At 43.8% G+C, this 18,138-nt stretch overlaps 1 protein-coding gene across 1 annotated transcript in view; it reads right to left on the bottom strand.

Annotated features, from left to right (window-relative positions):
* Positions 1 to 1,074: 1,074 nt before the first annotated feature.
* LOC139543428 (TNF receptor-associated factor 3-like) overlaps positions 1,075 to 18,138 on the bottom strand; it is a 36,062-nt gene continuing 18,998 nt past the window's right edge. The window contains exons 24-25 of the mRNA XM_071349533.1: positions 17,566 to 17,714; positions 1,075 to 4,564 (exon numbers count right to left, since the gene is read on the bottom strand). Of these exons, the coding sequence (XP_071205634.1) occupies positions 4,346 to 4,564; positions 17,566 to 17,714 (368 nt within the window). The 3' untranslated portion in view covers positions 1,075 to 4,345. The remainder of the gene's footprint in view (positions 4,565 to 17,565; positions 17,715 to 18,138) is intronic.

Genomic DNA, 18,138 nt, shown 5'->3' on the forward strand with positions numbered 1-18,138 from the left:
CAAGTCCTCTTCCCTTCCCACCACTTCCTGTAGGAAAGCCTTGGTACTGCCAATTCAGTTCCACTGTCCCATCATGAATCATGACTCACCCAACCACTACTATACTAGAATACCCCTCTCTGGGATATATTAGAGTGAAACTTCCAGTTAGAGTCCCGACGCTCTAAGACTGTCTGGGAAGGAATTTGTTTCACTGGAATTTGTGTGAGGTGGATATTGTATTGTGACGTTAAGCACAAGGTGCATTGGTGAAATTTGGGTCATTGGGTTTTTATTCATTGTCCCAACACTGTCAGGGAAATAATTTGACTGCAATTGTGCAGTTGAATTTTTTGTATTGTAGCATGACAAAAGTACAAGTTTTCCAAGCAGACTTGCCAGTAGATTGATGAAATGTGGGTCCTTGGCTATTTCTTGTACACACAAAACATAAAAGTATGGAATCCTTGACAGAAGGATTGTGGGTATCAGTCTAGGGCTCAATCATGCCTTTGAAAGACACATAGAAACTATTCAAGGAGCCAAATCACACTATAAAATCTACTCCACATAGAATAATGTATTATTTCCATTTGCTATATTCCAATGATTCATGTCTGTTTTATTCTTCTCGATAAAGAGCCTGTTACATAAATCTGTCCATGGTTCAGTTGCTTTGCCTATGACTCGTCCCTCCTTAAAAGGCGCAGAATACGGTCAAGGGGGTATTTGACTCAGAGAGTAAATCCGAGATTCTCAGAAACCAGAATCTGTATTAGATCTTTATCTCTGGCAGATGGCCAAATCTCATTAAAAGGAATGGAATAATCCCTGTTTGAAGATCATACATGGTAACTATACTGATGGTAACCAGTGTAAAACAATGGTGAGCAGCACCCTCTTCTGGGTGAATACAGGAACAGTAAAACCAATGACTCCCTCTAGCCAGCAGGAAAGAGATGGAAGTCAGAGGCAGTGTCCCAAATGTCCACCATATTCCATGGGTCCTGGTCAAAAGTAGTGCATAATATAGGGAATAGGGTGCCATTTGGGACACAAATAGAGATTTGGTATGAGACAAACAAAACCCAGGAATTCAATGACAAATTTATTGCATACTGCATGTCCTGTAACAGCCTTTATAGCGTATAGAGAACATAAATGATCAACACATCAGAATGTATATAGCTCTGACTTCACAGTATACAAATCACAGAACAGTAGTACCCTGTTTGACAGTAGTACCCTGTTTGACAGTAGTACCCTGTTTGACATTTAAATAATACAAAGTGCACAATTAAAGTTTATTAAATTCAACTGCATAAACAACTATTAAAACAGAACTGTTTTTCTCTCCCAGAAAAAGTAAAGGACCACTGCATTAAAAGCTTTACATTCAGAGACCTAAAGAAAGGTATATTATTGGATTACAAGGAGATATTTTGCTGAAAGTACTCCATCAGTCTAGGTGGTTCCAAAAGTGACCCATGCATTACATTGGAATGAAACAAAAATACAAACCATAAACCTTCATATGTACATAATATCTATTTTTTTCTCTAAGCATATTTGGCACCATTTTTTAGCATAGAATACAAGTACAACATATAACACAGCTTTGCAATAATTTGGAGGTAATATAACATTCTGGCATAACACAAGAATAAGTATTTATGGAAAGGAAAGATTATATATGAATTCCTTTTTGTTGAGGGCTGTAAACTGACTGAACAACTTCTCCAGTTTGATGCTAAAAAGCTACCTCTGCAGGAGGGATTCGCCCTATAATGAACATAGTCAGAATCAACTCCTGCAGAACCAAACCCTGTCTATAACCATCAAAAGACCAAACACCATATTCACTGACTGCACAAATATGATGTTCAGAGCGCAAATACTACCTATAATAACAACCAACGCACCCTTTCTCAGAAGAAAAAAAATCAGTGGTCCTCAACCTCTGGTCCGTGGACCCGCACCAGTCCCAGGGATGCTGCTGACTGTTCCATCAGATAGTTAGCTGACAATAATGTAGCCAGATCTCAAGTGCTGTTTTGATATAGGCCTAAGGAGTCCTTCGAGGAGGAAGGACCATAGCAACTTGACGGTTCTTGGTACAAGAGGGACCATCGTTTCCCGGTCCCAGTGGTACAGAAAAGGTTGAGAAGCACAGTTATATGACACATAATTACTGGGGGAACCTTTAAAGGGTCATTTTGGGGAATGTAAACACAACCACTTCATATTTTGGTTTTTAACCCTCAGTTAACCCAGGAGAATGGGGTGCCATGGTTGGTATTATGTAGCACAGCTTTTGATGTATTTGGGTTACATTTAAGGGGTTTTCCAGACCTGTCTTAAACCATCTCGACAAACAAAGGTATTATTTATATCATTAATAATATATTCAACTATACTATATTTATTAATAACAATATGCGTATAGTAACATCAATATATTGAATTGTTCAACATGATGATATTATATTTATAAATTCTTATGAATATATATATATAGGCATCTGCTTGTGTTGAACAGAAGCTGTGCGAGATATGACATAATAATAACTCTAGCATCTTTATTTATACTCCTCCAAACAAATGCAAATAAATGCATTCGCCATTGGTCTACGAGGTAAGCCAACCACGAACTGCGATACTGAATATGAATTGAACCCTCCCATGCACAGAGAGGTTTCAAAACAGGTCAAGACTGGTTTCAAAACAGGCAGGTGAAAACCCTGACACAAGTCCAGAGGGGGAAGACTATTGGGGACGCACACAGGCGTACCAAGTAAAACAGCACCCCCTGATGGACAAGCATACAACATACAGATATATTTCAGATCTAAAGGATTTCCTCAGATTTAGCATTTTGGTTCAGCGTCATTTGTGGGGCTTCATGAATCATAATAACACCACCTAGGCTAAGAGGTTTCACTGTCACCCACAGGTTAATGGGATTTATCTAGAGTTACATCAAACATCAATTAACGATGATCAACCACTATGGTCCAATGGCAAAGTATACCATCACATTCACTTGTTTTCACTTCGTGGCTACATCTCTCTTTATCCTTCCACTTTACACCTTCAACTGTCTGTGCTAAATTTCGCATCGATCGCAACACATTTGTTTTACATCACCAACATATCTGACATAGCAGCAAAACTACATACAAATGTACCACACTGTAATATGAACAGAAAACAAGGAACACACCATTCCTTCAGTTCATGGAACCTGTATTAACATCTGTGGTGGGGCACAGTACTATGTGTTGATATATGAGCTACTGTAATGAGCATATCCTGGAGGGGAAAGCTCTTCCAGCTTGATGTATTTACCAGTGATAGAAATACACTTGTCGTACGCCTCAGGCTTTGATTGGCAAGCTGCCTTATAACACCCTGATAACGCCACTGTATCTTCCACAGATGTACCGAACCACCAATCAGATAAGCCTCAACCCCTAAAGAGGAACAAGAAACGCAACACCAACAAGTATATGTAAAAGTATATGCCTGGATCCAAGACATGCAGGCAATGTCCACCATCACAGATGGTTTAACTCACTAACAAGTGTAATAACGAACAAGGAAGGATCCCTTCAGCAGCTCAATGAAAAGAGAGAGCACTTCAACACCAAGGCCAATAAAAGATAGCCGGCATGCAATTCGCGCAAAAAGGCAAACAAATGCCCATATTCTTATTCATAACATAACTCCACGTTTGTCTATGCAAATATACTCAACAATGGCATTGAGAAGATCACGATATCCACAATCAAAATTACTCGGGTTGAGATCGGAAACAAGAGAAAAAGTGAATACCCTGCCACGATAAGCTCTACTTCGGCGATAAGCAGTGGGGCAGTTTTCTACACTGACAAGGAAAAGGTTCATATCCCTCTTTTTACTATTCTCTAATGGCTACAATTCACTCTCTCTGAGACCTAATTAAGTCTTATGAAAAACAAAGAGAAAAAGATGCCCTCCAAATCAATTCAATTGCCACATATCCCCATTTAAATACCACAGGTTCTGTCCTACTAAATATTGAGACTATATTCTGGAGTTATTTCCATGGATACAAATAATAAAGCTACACACCACACCAACTGGGGTTCAAGCAACATGAGGAACCAGTATTGTGGCATTAAGAGATGGTAGAGCTACAACAGTGCAAGGGCCTCCTGAGCTGGGCAAACTGGAGCCACATGCAGCACACGGTAGCAAGGGGACTGAAATAGGCCCGAACGGAACCAAAATGGAGCCGAAATGGCGCTCAAAAGCAGCCAAAATTAAGCCTGAATGGCCACAGTGCTACTCAGTTGTCTTGCACTTCCACTTCAAAGGGTGCATCCTAGAGGCCTGTGAGATCCACGATGGCCTTAATGAAAATGGTGTCGTCGCGGATGTAGGAGTTCTTGGCGTCGAGCTTGGAGAGCGGGCAGAAGAGCGGGCAGCCGCTGGCAATGTTCATCTCACTTACAGGCCTCTGGAAGGAGGAGGAAGTGATGTCGGGCCGGAAGGCATCGATGATGTGCTCCCTGTTACTCTGGTCCAGCAGCATCAGAGTCACCTGGTGAGAGAGAGAGTTTGAGTTTTAAATAATCTTTATTGGGTCTGGGAGCCCACAACACTATATACACTCATACAAAACCATAGTTACACATCAATTAAAAACAACACCAAATTCTCCTCCACAGTAACTAAACATAACAGCCTCTGAATACCCCATATACTCAAACAGTTCAATATTGTTAACCAGTTTGTAATAGGCAAACTCAACTCTGTCTCGCTGCCAACATTCCCTCCAGCATTCCCACCACATCCACAGACCCTTGTCCCCGAATACTGTTCTTTCGGGTCTTCCATATTGCTAATTTGGCTGCCCCTGACACAAAATTAAGCAAAGTAACTACACCCCTTTGACTAAACCTGTACTTTAGCCCAAATATAAACAGTTGGGAAGAGAAAACCTCTCCCAGAGCTGAGAACCAATTAGTGATCAGGTCAATCATCCTCACCAACCTGGGACATTGTAAAAACAAAATGTGCCAGAGGTTCAGACTCAGCACAAAATGGACACCCTTCCTCAACTGTCGGATCCAGGTGTACCAGATGCATGTTGGTAGCTATGGCTCCATGTATTATCCTCCATTGGAGGTCAGCTGTCCTCTTTCAATAGGCAGTTTATATAAAGACCTCCAACAGCCTTTTGGGGAGGCACCTGGACCAAACACACCCGCCCACCTCATCGATCTTCCCTTCCAGGGAAGAGGCTAAGGACACTTTTACACAGATTTTATACATGGCCTTCTTTCCCACCGCCTTAAACTCCCCCCGCTCCGGGGTATCGAAAGAAAGCAGCATCCGAACGTCCTCCTCGAAATCCCCCGCCGCAGAACTTACAATCAGTGCAGGGAACACATAATCCAGACCGTCCTTCCACCGATCAGAATTGGAAGTGTCAGTCACATATTGTCGATGAAGTACTGGCAAGGAATAACAGACCTCAGCGACGACCTTCCTCAGTAGGCGAGATGATCGGATCCCTGCTCTTTCTCCCAGCTCCTCCAACGATCTACTCCTGCTCCTCATCAGATGACCCAGCTTAGTACACCCCACACCTAACAGGCATGAACGTAGGCTGGCTGAACCCATAGCACGGGACTGGATGGCAGTGTTGTAAAAAAGAGGCTCTTCAAAAAGCCACATCCCTGGTGGCGTGCCGGCCTTACAGGACTTGACAAAAACTCTCCAAGCCTGCATAACAGACTCATAAAATGGAGTCAGTCCAGACAAATCACCGCCCTCTAACTTTAAGAGGAAAATGTGCTTGTCTAAGCCCAAACAGCCCGCTCTCCTCATCAATGTGTAGGCTGTGTCAACCCAGCTAAAACCGTCACTGTACAACAGTCTCTGGGCTGCTTGAAGCCGAAAAGCCATGATCCTGGAAGAAATGTCCACCAGACCTTGCCAACCCTCATGCAGTGGCAGGTACAGGGCTGCAGCTTTAATCCAATGTTGTCCAGACCAAAATAAATTGATAAGGGTCTTCTGAAGCTCTTGTATCAGACCCCCCAGTGTCTGTAAAATCATTAGTCTGTGCCACAGGGTAGAGGCAGCAAGATTATTAGCTACCAGTACCCTTCCCCTATAAGACAGCTGGGGTAGCACCCACTTCCACCTTGACAGTCTGGCACACACTTTCTCCACTACACCCTCCCAGTTATTTTTCTGAAATACATCGGAGCCTTTGACAAAACCCTAGTCTTCATCCCATCTCTTCCCCACTGAAGCCCCCCTGGTAACCGTGGAGTGGACCCTATCTGAAGCTGACCTGCCCACAGCGATTCACTCTTTTCCCAAATGACTCTAGCAGAGGAGGCCCTCTCATACACCTTTAAAGCGTTTGAGAGAACCTTAACATCCTCATCCCCTGTAATAAAAACTGTCACATCATCTGCATACGCAGATAGTGCTATCATGGAACCCTTCATTACTCCTGGCACAGAGAAACCAGTAAGCCTTGCTCTTAAAAAACAAAGCATTGGTTCAATTGCCAGACAATATAACTGTCCCGAAATTGGGCATCCCTGCCTGATGCCCCATCCCTGTCCAAAGGGGTAACTCAAACCACCCCCACCTTCACCATACATGAGGCCACAGCATACAGTAAACTCATCCAAGACAAAAACACATCCCCAAACCCAAAGGCTTTCATTGTTTTGAACAAGTACTCGTGGTCCACACGGTCAAAAGCCTTCTCCTGATCCAATGAAAGTAAACCCACATTCACATCAGACAGTTTACTAATGTCTAAAACATCTCTTATTAGAAACAAGTTATCAACAATAGAGCGGTCAGGTACACAGTAAGACTGGTCCTTGTGGACCAACAGCCCCAGATATTCTTTCAACCTGTTTGAGAGACATTTAGATACAATTTTATATTCCGCACACAGCAACGCAACAGGTCGCCAATTTTTTATAAGAGCCAAATCCCCCTTTTTTGGCAACAATGAAAGCACAGCACGTTGACAAGATACAGGAAGAGAACCCTCAGAAAAAGATTCACACACCACTTCATAAAAATCCTCCGCAATAGACCCCCAAAATTGCTTATAGAACTCAGATGGTAACCATCGATGCCAGGGGCTTGGCCTGATGAGAGCTGCATAACTGCTGTGGACAGCTCTTGCAGAGTAATGTCAGAATCCAAAGCAACTCTCTGCTCAGGGCCCAATTGAGGAAGACCTTGTAACAACTGATCAGTACTCAGAGAATCACAATCCTCCGCCTTATAGAGGGCAGAGTAGAAATCCACGGCATGTTGGCGCATTTCACTGTCATCCGTGGTCACCTTCCCATCTGTCACGCCCTGGCTATAGAGAGGCTTTTTATTCTCTATTTTGGTTAGGCCAGGGTGTGACTAGGGTGGGCAGTCTATGTTATTTTTCTATGTTGTTGTGTTTCTATGTGTTTGGCCTGGTGTGGTTCCCAATCAGAGGCAGCTGTCTATCGTTGTCTCTGATTGGGAGCCATATTTAGGTAGCCTGTTCCAACCAGTGTTTGTGGGTAGTTGTCCTTGTTTAGTTGCCTGTGAGCACTACGTTGGCTTCAAGTTTCGTTTTGTTGTTTTGTGAGTTTGTTAAGTGTTCTTCGTTTAATAAATAGAAGAAAGGATTCAAATCACGCTGCGCCTTGGTCCACTCCTTTAAACGGCCGTGACACCATCAGGGAGACAAAGGCAGACCATCTGTTTACGTTGCAATGTTGACTGTCCTAGGTTAAAATAAAAAAAAGCGCTAGGAGCATCCATATCCTTGAGGGAAGCGAAACGAGACCTAATCAAGGCACCCTTCACTCTTTCATGCAGAAACGACCTCAGTTCATGTCTCTTGTCCTGTAAGTTCATGACTAGTCCGGGGTCATTCTGAGTGAGCAACTTCAATTCAATAGATTTGATATCCTGTTCAAGGGCCCTAATAGTCTCTTTATCTTCAATTCGAGACAGAGCAGTATACTGTTGACAAAACAATCGTATTTGGGTCTTCCCAACCTCCCACCATTGGCTCAAGGACTCAAAATTCCCTTTAATAACCCTCCATTTTTCCCAAAACAACAAAAACCTTTCACAAAATATGACCATGTAACAATTTAACAATAAAATACCAGTAAGGTGATGACCTTCGAGGACAGGACAAGTGAATATCAACAGACACATTATGGTGATCAAAGAAACCCACAGGAGTAATATCACACCTTCCAACCCTACTACAGTAGTGCTCAGATTAGAGGTTGACCGATTAATCGGAATGGCCGATTAATTAGGGCCGGTTTCAAGTTTTCATAACAATCGGTAATCGGCATTTTTGGACACCGATCATGGCCGATTACATTGCACTTCACGAGGAGACTGCGTGGCAGGCTGACTACCTGTTATGCGAGTGGAGCAAGGAGCCAAGGTAAGGTGCTAGCTGGATTTAAACGTATCTTATAAAAAATAATCAATATTTTTTGATGATATTACTAGTTTATCTAGCTTGTCCTGCGTTGCATATAATCGATGCGGTGCCTGTTAATTTATCATTGAATCGCAGCCTACTTCGCCAAACGGGTGATATAACAAGCGCATTCGCAAAAAAAACACTGTCGTTGCACCAATGTGTACCTAATCATAAACATCAACGCCTTTCTTAAAATCAATACACAAGTATATATTTTTAAACCTGCATATTTAGTTAATATTGCCTGCTAACATGAATTTCTTTTAACTAGGGAAATTGTGTCACTTCTCTTGCGTTCTGTGCAACAGAGTCAGGGCATATGCAGCAGTTTGGGCCGCCTGGCTCGTTGCGAACTGTGTGAAGACTATTTCTTCCTAACAAAGACAGCCAACTTCGCCAAACGGGGGATGATTTAACAAAAGCGCATTTGCGAAAAAAGCACAATGTCACGCCCTGACCATAGAAAGCCTTTTTATTCTCTATTTTGGTTAGGTCGGGGTGTGACTAGGGTGGGTAATCTAGGTTGTTTTATTTCTATGTTGGCTTGGTATGGTTCCCAATCAGAGGCAGCTGTTTATCGTTGTCTCTGATTGGGGATCATATTTAGGCAGCCATTTCCCCACTGTGTTTTGTGGGATCTTGTTTTGAGTTAGTGCATGTGGCACCTCTGAGGTCACGGTTCGTTGTTTGTTTCTTTTTGTTTGGAAGTTTCGCGTAAATAAATATGTGGAACTTTAATCACGCTGCGCCTTGGTCCGTCTCTCCACACAACCGTGACACACAATCGTTGCATGAATGTACCTAACCATAAACATCAATGCCTTTCTTAAAATCAATACACAGAAGTATATTTTTCTTAACCGGCATATTTAGTTAAAAGAAATTCATGTTAGCAGGCAATATTAAACTAGGGAAATTGTGTCCCTTCTCTTGAGTTCATTGCACGCAGAGTCAGGGTATATGCAACAGTTTGGGCCGCCTGGCTCATTGCGAACTTATTTGCCTGAATTTTACTGCGTTTGCCAGCAGCTCTTCGCAATGCTTCAAGCATTGCGCTGTTTATGACTTCAAGCCTATCAACTCCCGAGATTAAGCTGGCAATACTAAAGAACATCCAATAGTCAAAGGTATATGAAATTCAAATGGTATAGAGAGAAATAGTCCTATAATAACTACAACATAAAACTTCTTACATGGGAATATTGAAGACTCATGTTAAAAGGAACCACCAGCTTTCATATGTTCTCATGTTCTGAGCAAGGAACTTAAACGTTAGCTTTTTTACATGGCACATATTGCACTTTTACTTTCTTCTCCAACACTTTGTTTTTGCATTATTTAAACCAAATTGAACATGTTTCATTATTTATTTGAGACTAAATAGATTTTATTGATGTATTATATTAAGTTAAAATAAAAGTGTTCATTGTTCATTCAGTATTGTTGTAATTGTCATTATTACAAATATATATATAAAAATCGTCCGATTAATCGGTATCTGTCACGTTCTGACCTTATTTCTTTTATTATTTCTTTGTTTTAGTATGGTCAGGGCGTGAGTTGGGTGGGTTATCTATGTTTGTTTTTCTAATTTCTTTTTCTTATTGTTTTGTATTTCAGTGTTCAGGTTTGTTCCATTAAATATTCATCATGAACACTTACCACACTGCGCCTTGGCCCTCCTCTCTTTCTCCCAACGAAGATCATTACAGAACCACCCACCAAGAAAGGACCAAGCAGCGTGGTGATGAGAGGCAGCGATACCTGGAGAACTGGACCTGGGAGGAGATTCTGGACGGCAAGGGACCCTGGGCACAGGCTGGAGAGTATCGCCGCCCCAAGGCTGAGCTGGAGGCAGCGAAAGCGGAGAGGCGGCGGTATGAGGAGGCTGCACGTAAGCGCGACTGGAAGCCAGAGAGGCAGCCCCAAAAATGTCTTGGGGGGGTGCACACGGGGAATGTGGTTAATTCAGGTAGCAGACCTGAGCCAGCTCCCCGTGCTTACCGTGGAGAGAGAGGGACCGGGCAGGCACCGTGTTATGCCGTGAGGCGCACGGTGTCCCCGGAGAGCAGGCATAGCCCGGTGCGGTACATAGCAGCGCCTCGTATCGGCCGGGCTAGAGTGGGCATCGAGCCAGGTGCCATGAAGCCGGCTCAACGCATCTGGTCTCCAGTGCGTCTCCTCGGGCCGGGGTACATGGCACCAGCCCTACGCATGGTGTCCCCGGTTCGCCAGCACAGCCCAGTGCGGGCTATTCCACCTCACCGCACTGGCCTGGCTACGGGGATCATTCAGCCAGGTAGGGTTGGGCAGGCTCGGTGCTCGAGACCTGTAGTGCGCCTCCACGGTCCGGTCTATCCGGTGCCTTCTCCACGCAACAGCCCTCCTGTGACAGCCCCACGCAACAGCTCTCCTGTGGCAGCCCCACGCACCAACCCTCCGGTGCCGGCACCACGTACCAGGCCTCCAGTTCCAGCACCCCGCACTCGCCCTGAGGTGCGTGTTCCTAGCCCAGTACCACCAGTTCCGGCACCACGCACCAGGCCTACAGTGCGCCTCCAGGGTCCAGTATGCCCTGTTCCTGCTCCCCGCACTCGCCCAGTGGTGCGTGTCCCCAGCCCGGTACCACCAGTTCCGGCACCACGCACCAGGTCTACAGTGTGCCTCGGCAGGCCTGAGTCTCCCTCCTGTCCGGCGCCGCCAGAGCCGCCCGCCAGTCCGGAGCCGCCAGAGCCGCACGCCAGTCCGGAGCCGCCAGAGCCGCACGCCAGTCCGGAGCCGCCAGAGCCGCACGCCAGTCCGGAGCTGCCCCTCAGTCCGGAGCTGCCCCTCAGTCCGGAGCTGCCCCTCAGTCCAGAGGCGCTCTTTAGTCCAGTGGGGCTCTTTATTAGGGTTCCCAGTCCAAGATCGGCGGCGAGGGTCGCTGCTCTAAAGACGCTACCGAAGCGGACTAAGACTATGGTGGAGTGGGGTCCACGTCCCGCGCCAGAGCCGCCACCGCGGACAGATGCCCACCCAGACCCTCCCCTATAGGTTCAGGTTTTGCGGCCGGAGTCCGCACCTTGGTGGGGGTACTGTCACGTTCTGACCTTAGTTCTTTTATTATTTCTTTGTTTTAGTATGGTCAGGGCGTGAGTTGGGTGGGTTATCTATGTTTGTTTTTCTATGTTGGGTTTTCGTTTGGCCTGATATGGTTCTCAATCAGAGGCAGGTGTTAGTCGTTGTCTCTGATTGGGAACCATATTTAGGGAGCCTGTTTTCTATTGTGTTTTGTGGGTGGTTGTCTTCCGTGTCTGTGTGTTTCACACGGAACTGTTTCGGTTTTAGTTCGTTCACTTTATTGTTTTGTATTTCAGTGTTCAGGTTTGTTCCATTAAATATTCATCATGAACACTTACCACACTGCGCCTTGGCCCTCCTCTCTTTCTCCCAACGAAGTTCGTTACAGTATCGGCTTTTTTTGGTCCTCCAATAATCGTTATCGGCGTTGAAAAATCATATTCGGTCGACCTCTAGCTCGGATACATGCAACCTGTCTAACCTTGCTGCACTGACACCACCTTCATTAACTTTTAACCATGTGTACTGCCTAACTTTTGCATTCCTTACTCTCCTCACATCAGAAAGCTCAAACTCAGTTAATAGACCAGACAGGCAAGTGGTTGACCGCAGATGAGGTTCTTCAGCAGTGCGGTCAACAGTAAAATCCACTGTACAATTCCAGTCCTCCACTAAAACCACACACCCCTCTTGGTCACACTGTCTTAAGGTTTCCTTTATTTTATCAAATACAGCAATACACTCTGTACCCTCATTAGGAGCATACATTTTTTAAATAAATAATAAACATAACATCCACCTTGACCAATAAAACCCAACCCTTGACAATCTCTGTTGTAGATACCACAGCCACCCCTAAGCCTGAGGAAAACAAAATGGCCACCCCAGCACTGAAATTAGTACCATGACTGAGTATATGCTGCCCCTCCCACCACAGTCAACCTCATTAGCCTCATCACTATGTGTCTCCTGTAGAAAAACTACATTAAGCCTTTTCTGTTTTATTACTTCTAATAACCAAGCCCTCATATTCCTGTCCCTTCCCCCATTTATATTGAGAGAACATACCCTTAGTACCGCCATATAGAAAAGAGAAAGGAGAAGCAGAAAACACCACAGATAAACCAGACAAGGAGAAAAAAAACACCATATGAGGCATGATCATCATCATTGTTTTATTTTTCTCTTAACCTGACCGCGTTTCCCACTGCATTTTGCTGCAGTGACAGCAGTAGTAACTTTCCTCAAGCGAAAACGCTTCTTCTCACTCAGCTGGTCTAACCCCACCGTCTTCTGTAACATCACAGCTGACCTCACAAACTTACCAACATCAAAAAAATCTGCCAATTTCACAGATTTCCCAAAAGTCTGATCCAGGAACCCATTTACCTCCTCTAGACTGTAAATTGAGTCTTCATCAGCTGCTATCGTATCAGGAGAGATATCCATATCCTTATCCTCCCCAACTGAGCCCACAGACCACTGACTCCCCTCTACCACATCCCTCTCAACACTCCCCACTTGCACCCCATCACTCGTACCAGGCATCTCCTCCACTACCTGGGAGACTAGCCCCACCTGAACCCCCTCCTGTACGCCATTACTCGTAGTGGGCATCTTCTCCACTACCTGGGAGCCTGTACCCCAGCACTTGTACTGGGCAACTCATCACCAGTCTGAGGAAATTGCTCTTCAGATCTGTCCATACCTTCTACAACAATATTTTTCTGCTGCATAGCATTCTCCTCTGGTACAAGTTGCAACTCCGTGCCCTCAACATGGACAACTTGTTCCTCAACAGGTGCTTGTGGCTGCTCAACCACTGTCGACCCACTTCTCCCTACATCACTGGGCCCAGGCGTTACGAGGACCACATGCGCCCCTCCCTCCGCCTTCTCCCTTTTCTGGCAAGCATATCGCTTATGGGAATATCTCAACGGGAATAAATGGCGGTATATTCGAAATCGTTACCCTTGTTGACAGAGGAAAAAAAGCGGCGTAACTAGAATAAACATACCTTTAATTAAGACGTACGCCATGCTCAACCATACGATCAACAAGACGCTCTTCTTTAAGAAGAGCGTCCGTTATTCATCCGTGACGCATAAGCAACATTCTCATAGCATGCCTTCTCTCCTACGGCGACCAACAACTCCTCCACAGTGACAGTAGCTTCAGTAACACACCTAAAGCCGTGCCGAAGTGACAGCGACGGCGTCCCCATATGAGTCGCCATCCCCGCCAAAGCCAGGGTAATTATCGACACGACAAACAATATACTTAATTCTACCACAACAACTAAATAAAAATAATGATAACCTTAATCATGCATAGGAAGAAAAAAGATACCACCAATAAAAGGAAACGTAAAAGAAAAACCAGGATTTCTAACTCTACACAACACTCATACAATTCCCAGCATGCAGAGAGAGAGAGTGAGTTCTCAATTGATACAAAATATACAGAGTACTGCACACACTACAATTACGTAGGTGTCACGCCCTGACCTTAGTTCCTTGTTTATGTCTCTATTTTGGTTTGGTCAGGGCGTGAGTTGGGGTGGGCATTCTATGTTTTGTTCTATGTTTTGTATTTCTATGTGTTTGGCCTGGTATGGTTCCCAATCAGAGGCAGCTGTCAATCGTTGTCTCTGATTGAGAACCATACTTAGGTAGCCTGTTTCCCACCTGTGTTTGTGGGTAGGGTTTTTCTGTTTAGTGTAGTGCACCTTGCAGAACTGTTCGGTTGTCGCTTTGTTGTTTTTTGTTCAAGTGTTAGTATTTATTAAAAGTTAATATGGACACTTGCCACGCTGCACCTTGGTCCTCTTCTCCTTCTCCCGACGACAATCGTTACAGTAGGTTGAAAAATAAGCTCAACTGGACACCTTAATGAGGCAGTGAATGAACTGATAGAGAAAGCACGCAGGGCATTCTACGCCATTAAAAAACTAATTCAAATTGAAATACCTATAAAAATTTGGCTAAAACTAATTGAATGTGTCATTGAACCAATTGCACTTTATGGCAGCGAGGTGTGGGGTCCACTTGTAAAACAAGATTTCACCCAATGGGACAAACACCCAATTGAAACCCTGCATGCAGAGTTCTGTAAGATCCTCCTACGTGTCCAGAGGAAAACTACAAACAATGCATGCAGGGCAGAATTAGGCCAATATCCACTAATAATTAAAACAATTATAAAATAGAGCAATTACGTTTTGGAAACATTTAAAATACAGTGACCCCCTCTCATATCATTACCAAGCCCTGCAATGCCAAGAGCTGAGCAAAGACAATAGTCCGCTCATCCAGCTGGTCCTGGGGCTGAATTCACAAACCTGTTCTACTAACACACTGAAGCCTCAGGACCAGAACATCCAATCAATCAGAATAAACAAAATTACAACACAATCAAAACAAAACTATATTACCTATTGGGAAACACAAGCACAAAGCAATATGCAGTACTATCTGGTCTTAAATCGACAGTACACTGTGGCTAACTATTTGACAATTGTTACTGATCAAAACCTTAGAAAAACCTTGACAAAGTACAGGCTCAGTGAGCACAGCCTTGCCATTAAGAAGGGTAAACGCAGGAAAACCTGGCTCCCTGTAGAGGAAAGGCTGTGCAACCACTGCACCACAGCAGAACCGGAGACAGAGCTGCATTTTCTGACAAAATGTCAAAAATATAAAACAAGAGAGTGTCATTTCCCCAGAATTGAAACCCTTATTCAAGATTTCAAAGACCTCTCTGATGAGAATAGGCTACCCATCCTGTTGTGGGAGGACGTAGACAGCTGTGGATTGGCAGCGCACTACGTACATTGCTGCCTGCCATAAGATGAGGGACAGTGTCTGACAGACCAACCAACCTGTCCTCTATGCTTATTGTATTGTTATTGCTCAATGTATGGTTATTTTGACCCTTGAATATTGGTGTTACTGTTGTCAATATTGGTTATTATTATTTTAATTATGTTAATATTGTAAATCTCCAAAGTAAGTTTTGGCAATATGTACATTGTTACGTCATGCCAATAAAGCAAATTGAATTGAATTGAGAGAGAGATACAGAGAGAGATACAGAAAGTGTGAGGGATAGACCTCATGAGTGCAAACCAGATGACTTCACAAACCTGCCAGCTGCCATTCTGACTTTACCTCAACAACTCTGTCTGACATAAGATGAGAAAACACTTGACTGTGTCGCCCTCTTTTCACCTCTTTGTTGATGAATGATTATTTACAACTAAAAAGAGTAAGAACAAAACACCCCAATGTCTGATATAGAAAAGTAATAAATCATAGAATTAGATATTTATAATCTCCATTACAGACATGTTTTGGAGTTTCCAGCCAGGACAACGAGAGAGAGAGAGAGAATCCCACAAAAGCATGTCTGATTTATACATCACACGTGTCATGCAAAATCAAAATTGTGTTGCACATTTTCACATCAATTTGAAGATATACAGTACCAGTCAAAAGTTGACACACCTACTCATTCAAGGGTTTTTCCTTATTTTTGCTATTTTCTTCATTGTAGAAAAATATTGAAGACATAAGAACTATGAAATAACACATATGGAATGATGTAGTAACCAAAAAAGTGTTAAACAAATCAAAATATATTTTATATTTGTGATTCTTCAAAGTAGCCACCCTTTGCCTTGATGACAGCTTTGCACACCCTTGGTATTCTCTCAACCAGCTTAATGAGGTAGTCACATGGAACGCATTTCAATTAACAGGTGTGCCTTGTTAAAAGTCAATTTGTGGAATTTCTTTCCTTCTTAATGCGTTTGAGACAATCAGTTTTTGCAACTGCAATTCTTAAAGTGCAGTTGCAAAAACCATCAAGCGCTATGATAAAACTGGCTCTCATGAGGACCGCCACAGGAAAGGAAGACAGAGTTACCTCTGCTGCAGAGGATAAGTTCATTAGAAATTGCAGCCCAAATAAATGCTTCACAGACACATCTCAACATCAACTGTTCAGAGGAGACTGCGTTAATCAGGCCTTCATGGTCAAATTGCTGCAAAGAAACCACTACTAAAGGACACCAATAAGAAGAGACTTGCTTGGGCCAAGAAACACAAGCAATGGACATTAGACCGGTGGAAATCTGTCCTTTGGTCCTTTACCTCTGCTAAAGAGGATAAGTTCATTAGCGTTACCAGCCTCAAAAATGTAAGCCCAAATAAATGCTTCACAGAGTTCAAGTAACAGACACATCTCAACATCAACTGTTCAGAGGCCACTGAATGAGTCAGGCCTTCATGGTCGAATTGCTGCAAAGAAACCACTACTATAGGACACCAATAAGAAGAAGAGACTTGCTTGGGCCAAGAAACACATGCAATGGACATTAGACCGGTGGAAATCTGTCCTTTGGTCTGATGAGTCCAAATTTGAGATTTTTGGTTCCAACCACCGTGTCTTTGTGAGAAACAGAGTAGGTGAATGGATGATCTCCGTATGTGTGTTTCCCACCGTGAAGCATGGAGGAGGAGGTGTGATAGTGTGGGGGTGCTTTGCTGGTGACACTGTCTGTGATTTATTTAGAATTCAAGGCACACTTAAACAGCATGGCTACCACAGCATTTTTCAGCGATACGCCATCCCATCTGGTTTACGCTTAGTGGGCCTATCATTTGTTTTTCAACAGGGCAATGACCCAACAAGCCTCCAGGCTGTGTAAGGGCTATTTGACCAAGAAGGAAAGTGATGGAGCGCTGTATCAGATGACCTGGCCTCCACAATCACCCAACCTCAACCCAATTGAGATGGTTTGGGATGAGATGTCATCACTATTATTCTACAATGTAGAAAATAATAAAAAGAAAAGAAAAACCCTTGAATGAGTGTGTGTGTCCAAACGTTTGACTGGTACTGTATAAATTACAGGATTCGTGTGGATTTCAATATACAGCATGTAAAATGTATGACCTTCTAACGCATATTCTATGCATTTTCTAAATGTGTCCCCTGGTCCTTACCTTCTGGTTGAAGGGCCATTTGAGCAGAGCATCACTCAGTCCCCTCATCACCACAAAGAAAAGAGACAGGTGGCTGCCACGCCCTGTCCCGTCCCCGTTCAGGTAGATCCGCAGACACATCTTATAGCCGTATTTACTGGTGTAGAACGCTGTTGGGAAAAACAGACATATTTTATAGCCATATTTACTGGTGTAGAAGGCTGTTGGGGAAAAACAGACATATTTTATAGCCATATTTACTGGTGTTGTAACGGCAGTCTAAGTCATCCTCCTCCTCGGACGAGGAGAGGCGAGAAGGATCGGAGGACCAATGTACAGCGTGGTAAGTTTCCATGATTTAATAACACGAAAACTAGACAAAATACAAAACAACAAACGAACCAACCGTCACAGTCCCGTGTGGCACAAACACTGACACAGGAAACAACCACCCACAAAATCCCAACACAAAACAAGCCACCTATATATGATTCTCAATCAGGGACAACGATTGACAGCTGCCTCTGATTGAGAACCATATTAGGCTGAACACAGAAACAGACAAACTAGACACACAACATAGAATGCCCACCC

Source organism: Salvelinus alpinus, chromosome 18 (genome assembly GCF_045679555.1).
Source record: "Salvelinus alpinus chromosome 18, SLU_Salpinus.1, whole genome shotgun sequence".
Taxonomy (NCBI): domain Eukaryota; kingdom Metazoa; phylum Chordata; class Actinopteri; order Salmoniformes; family Salmonidae; genus Salvelinus; species Salvelinus alpinus.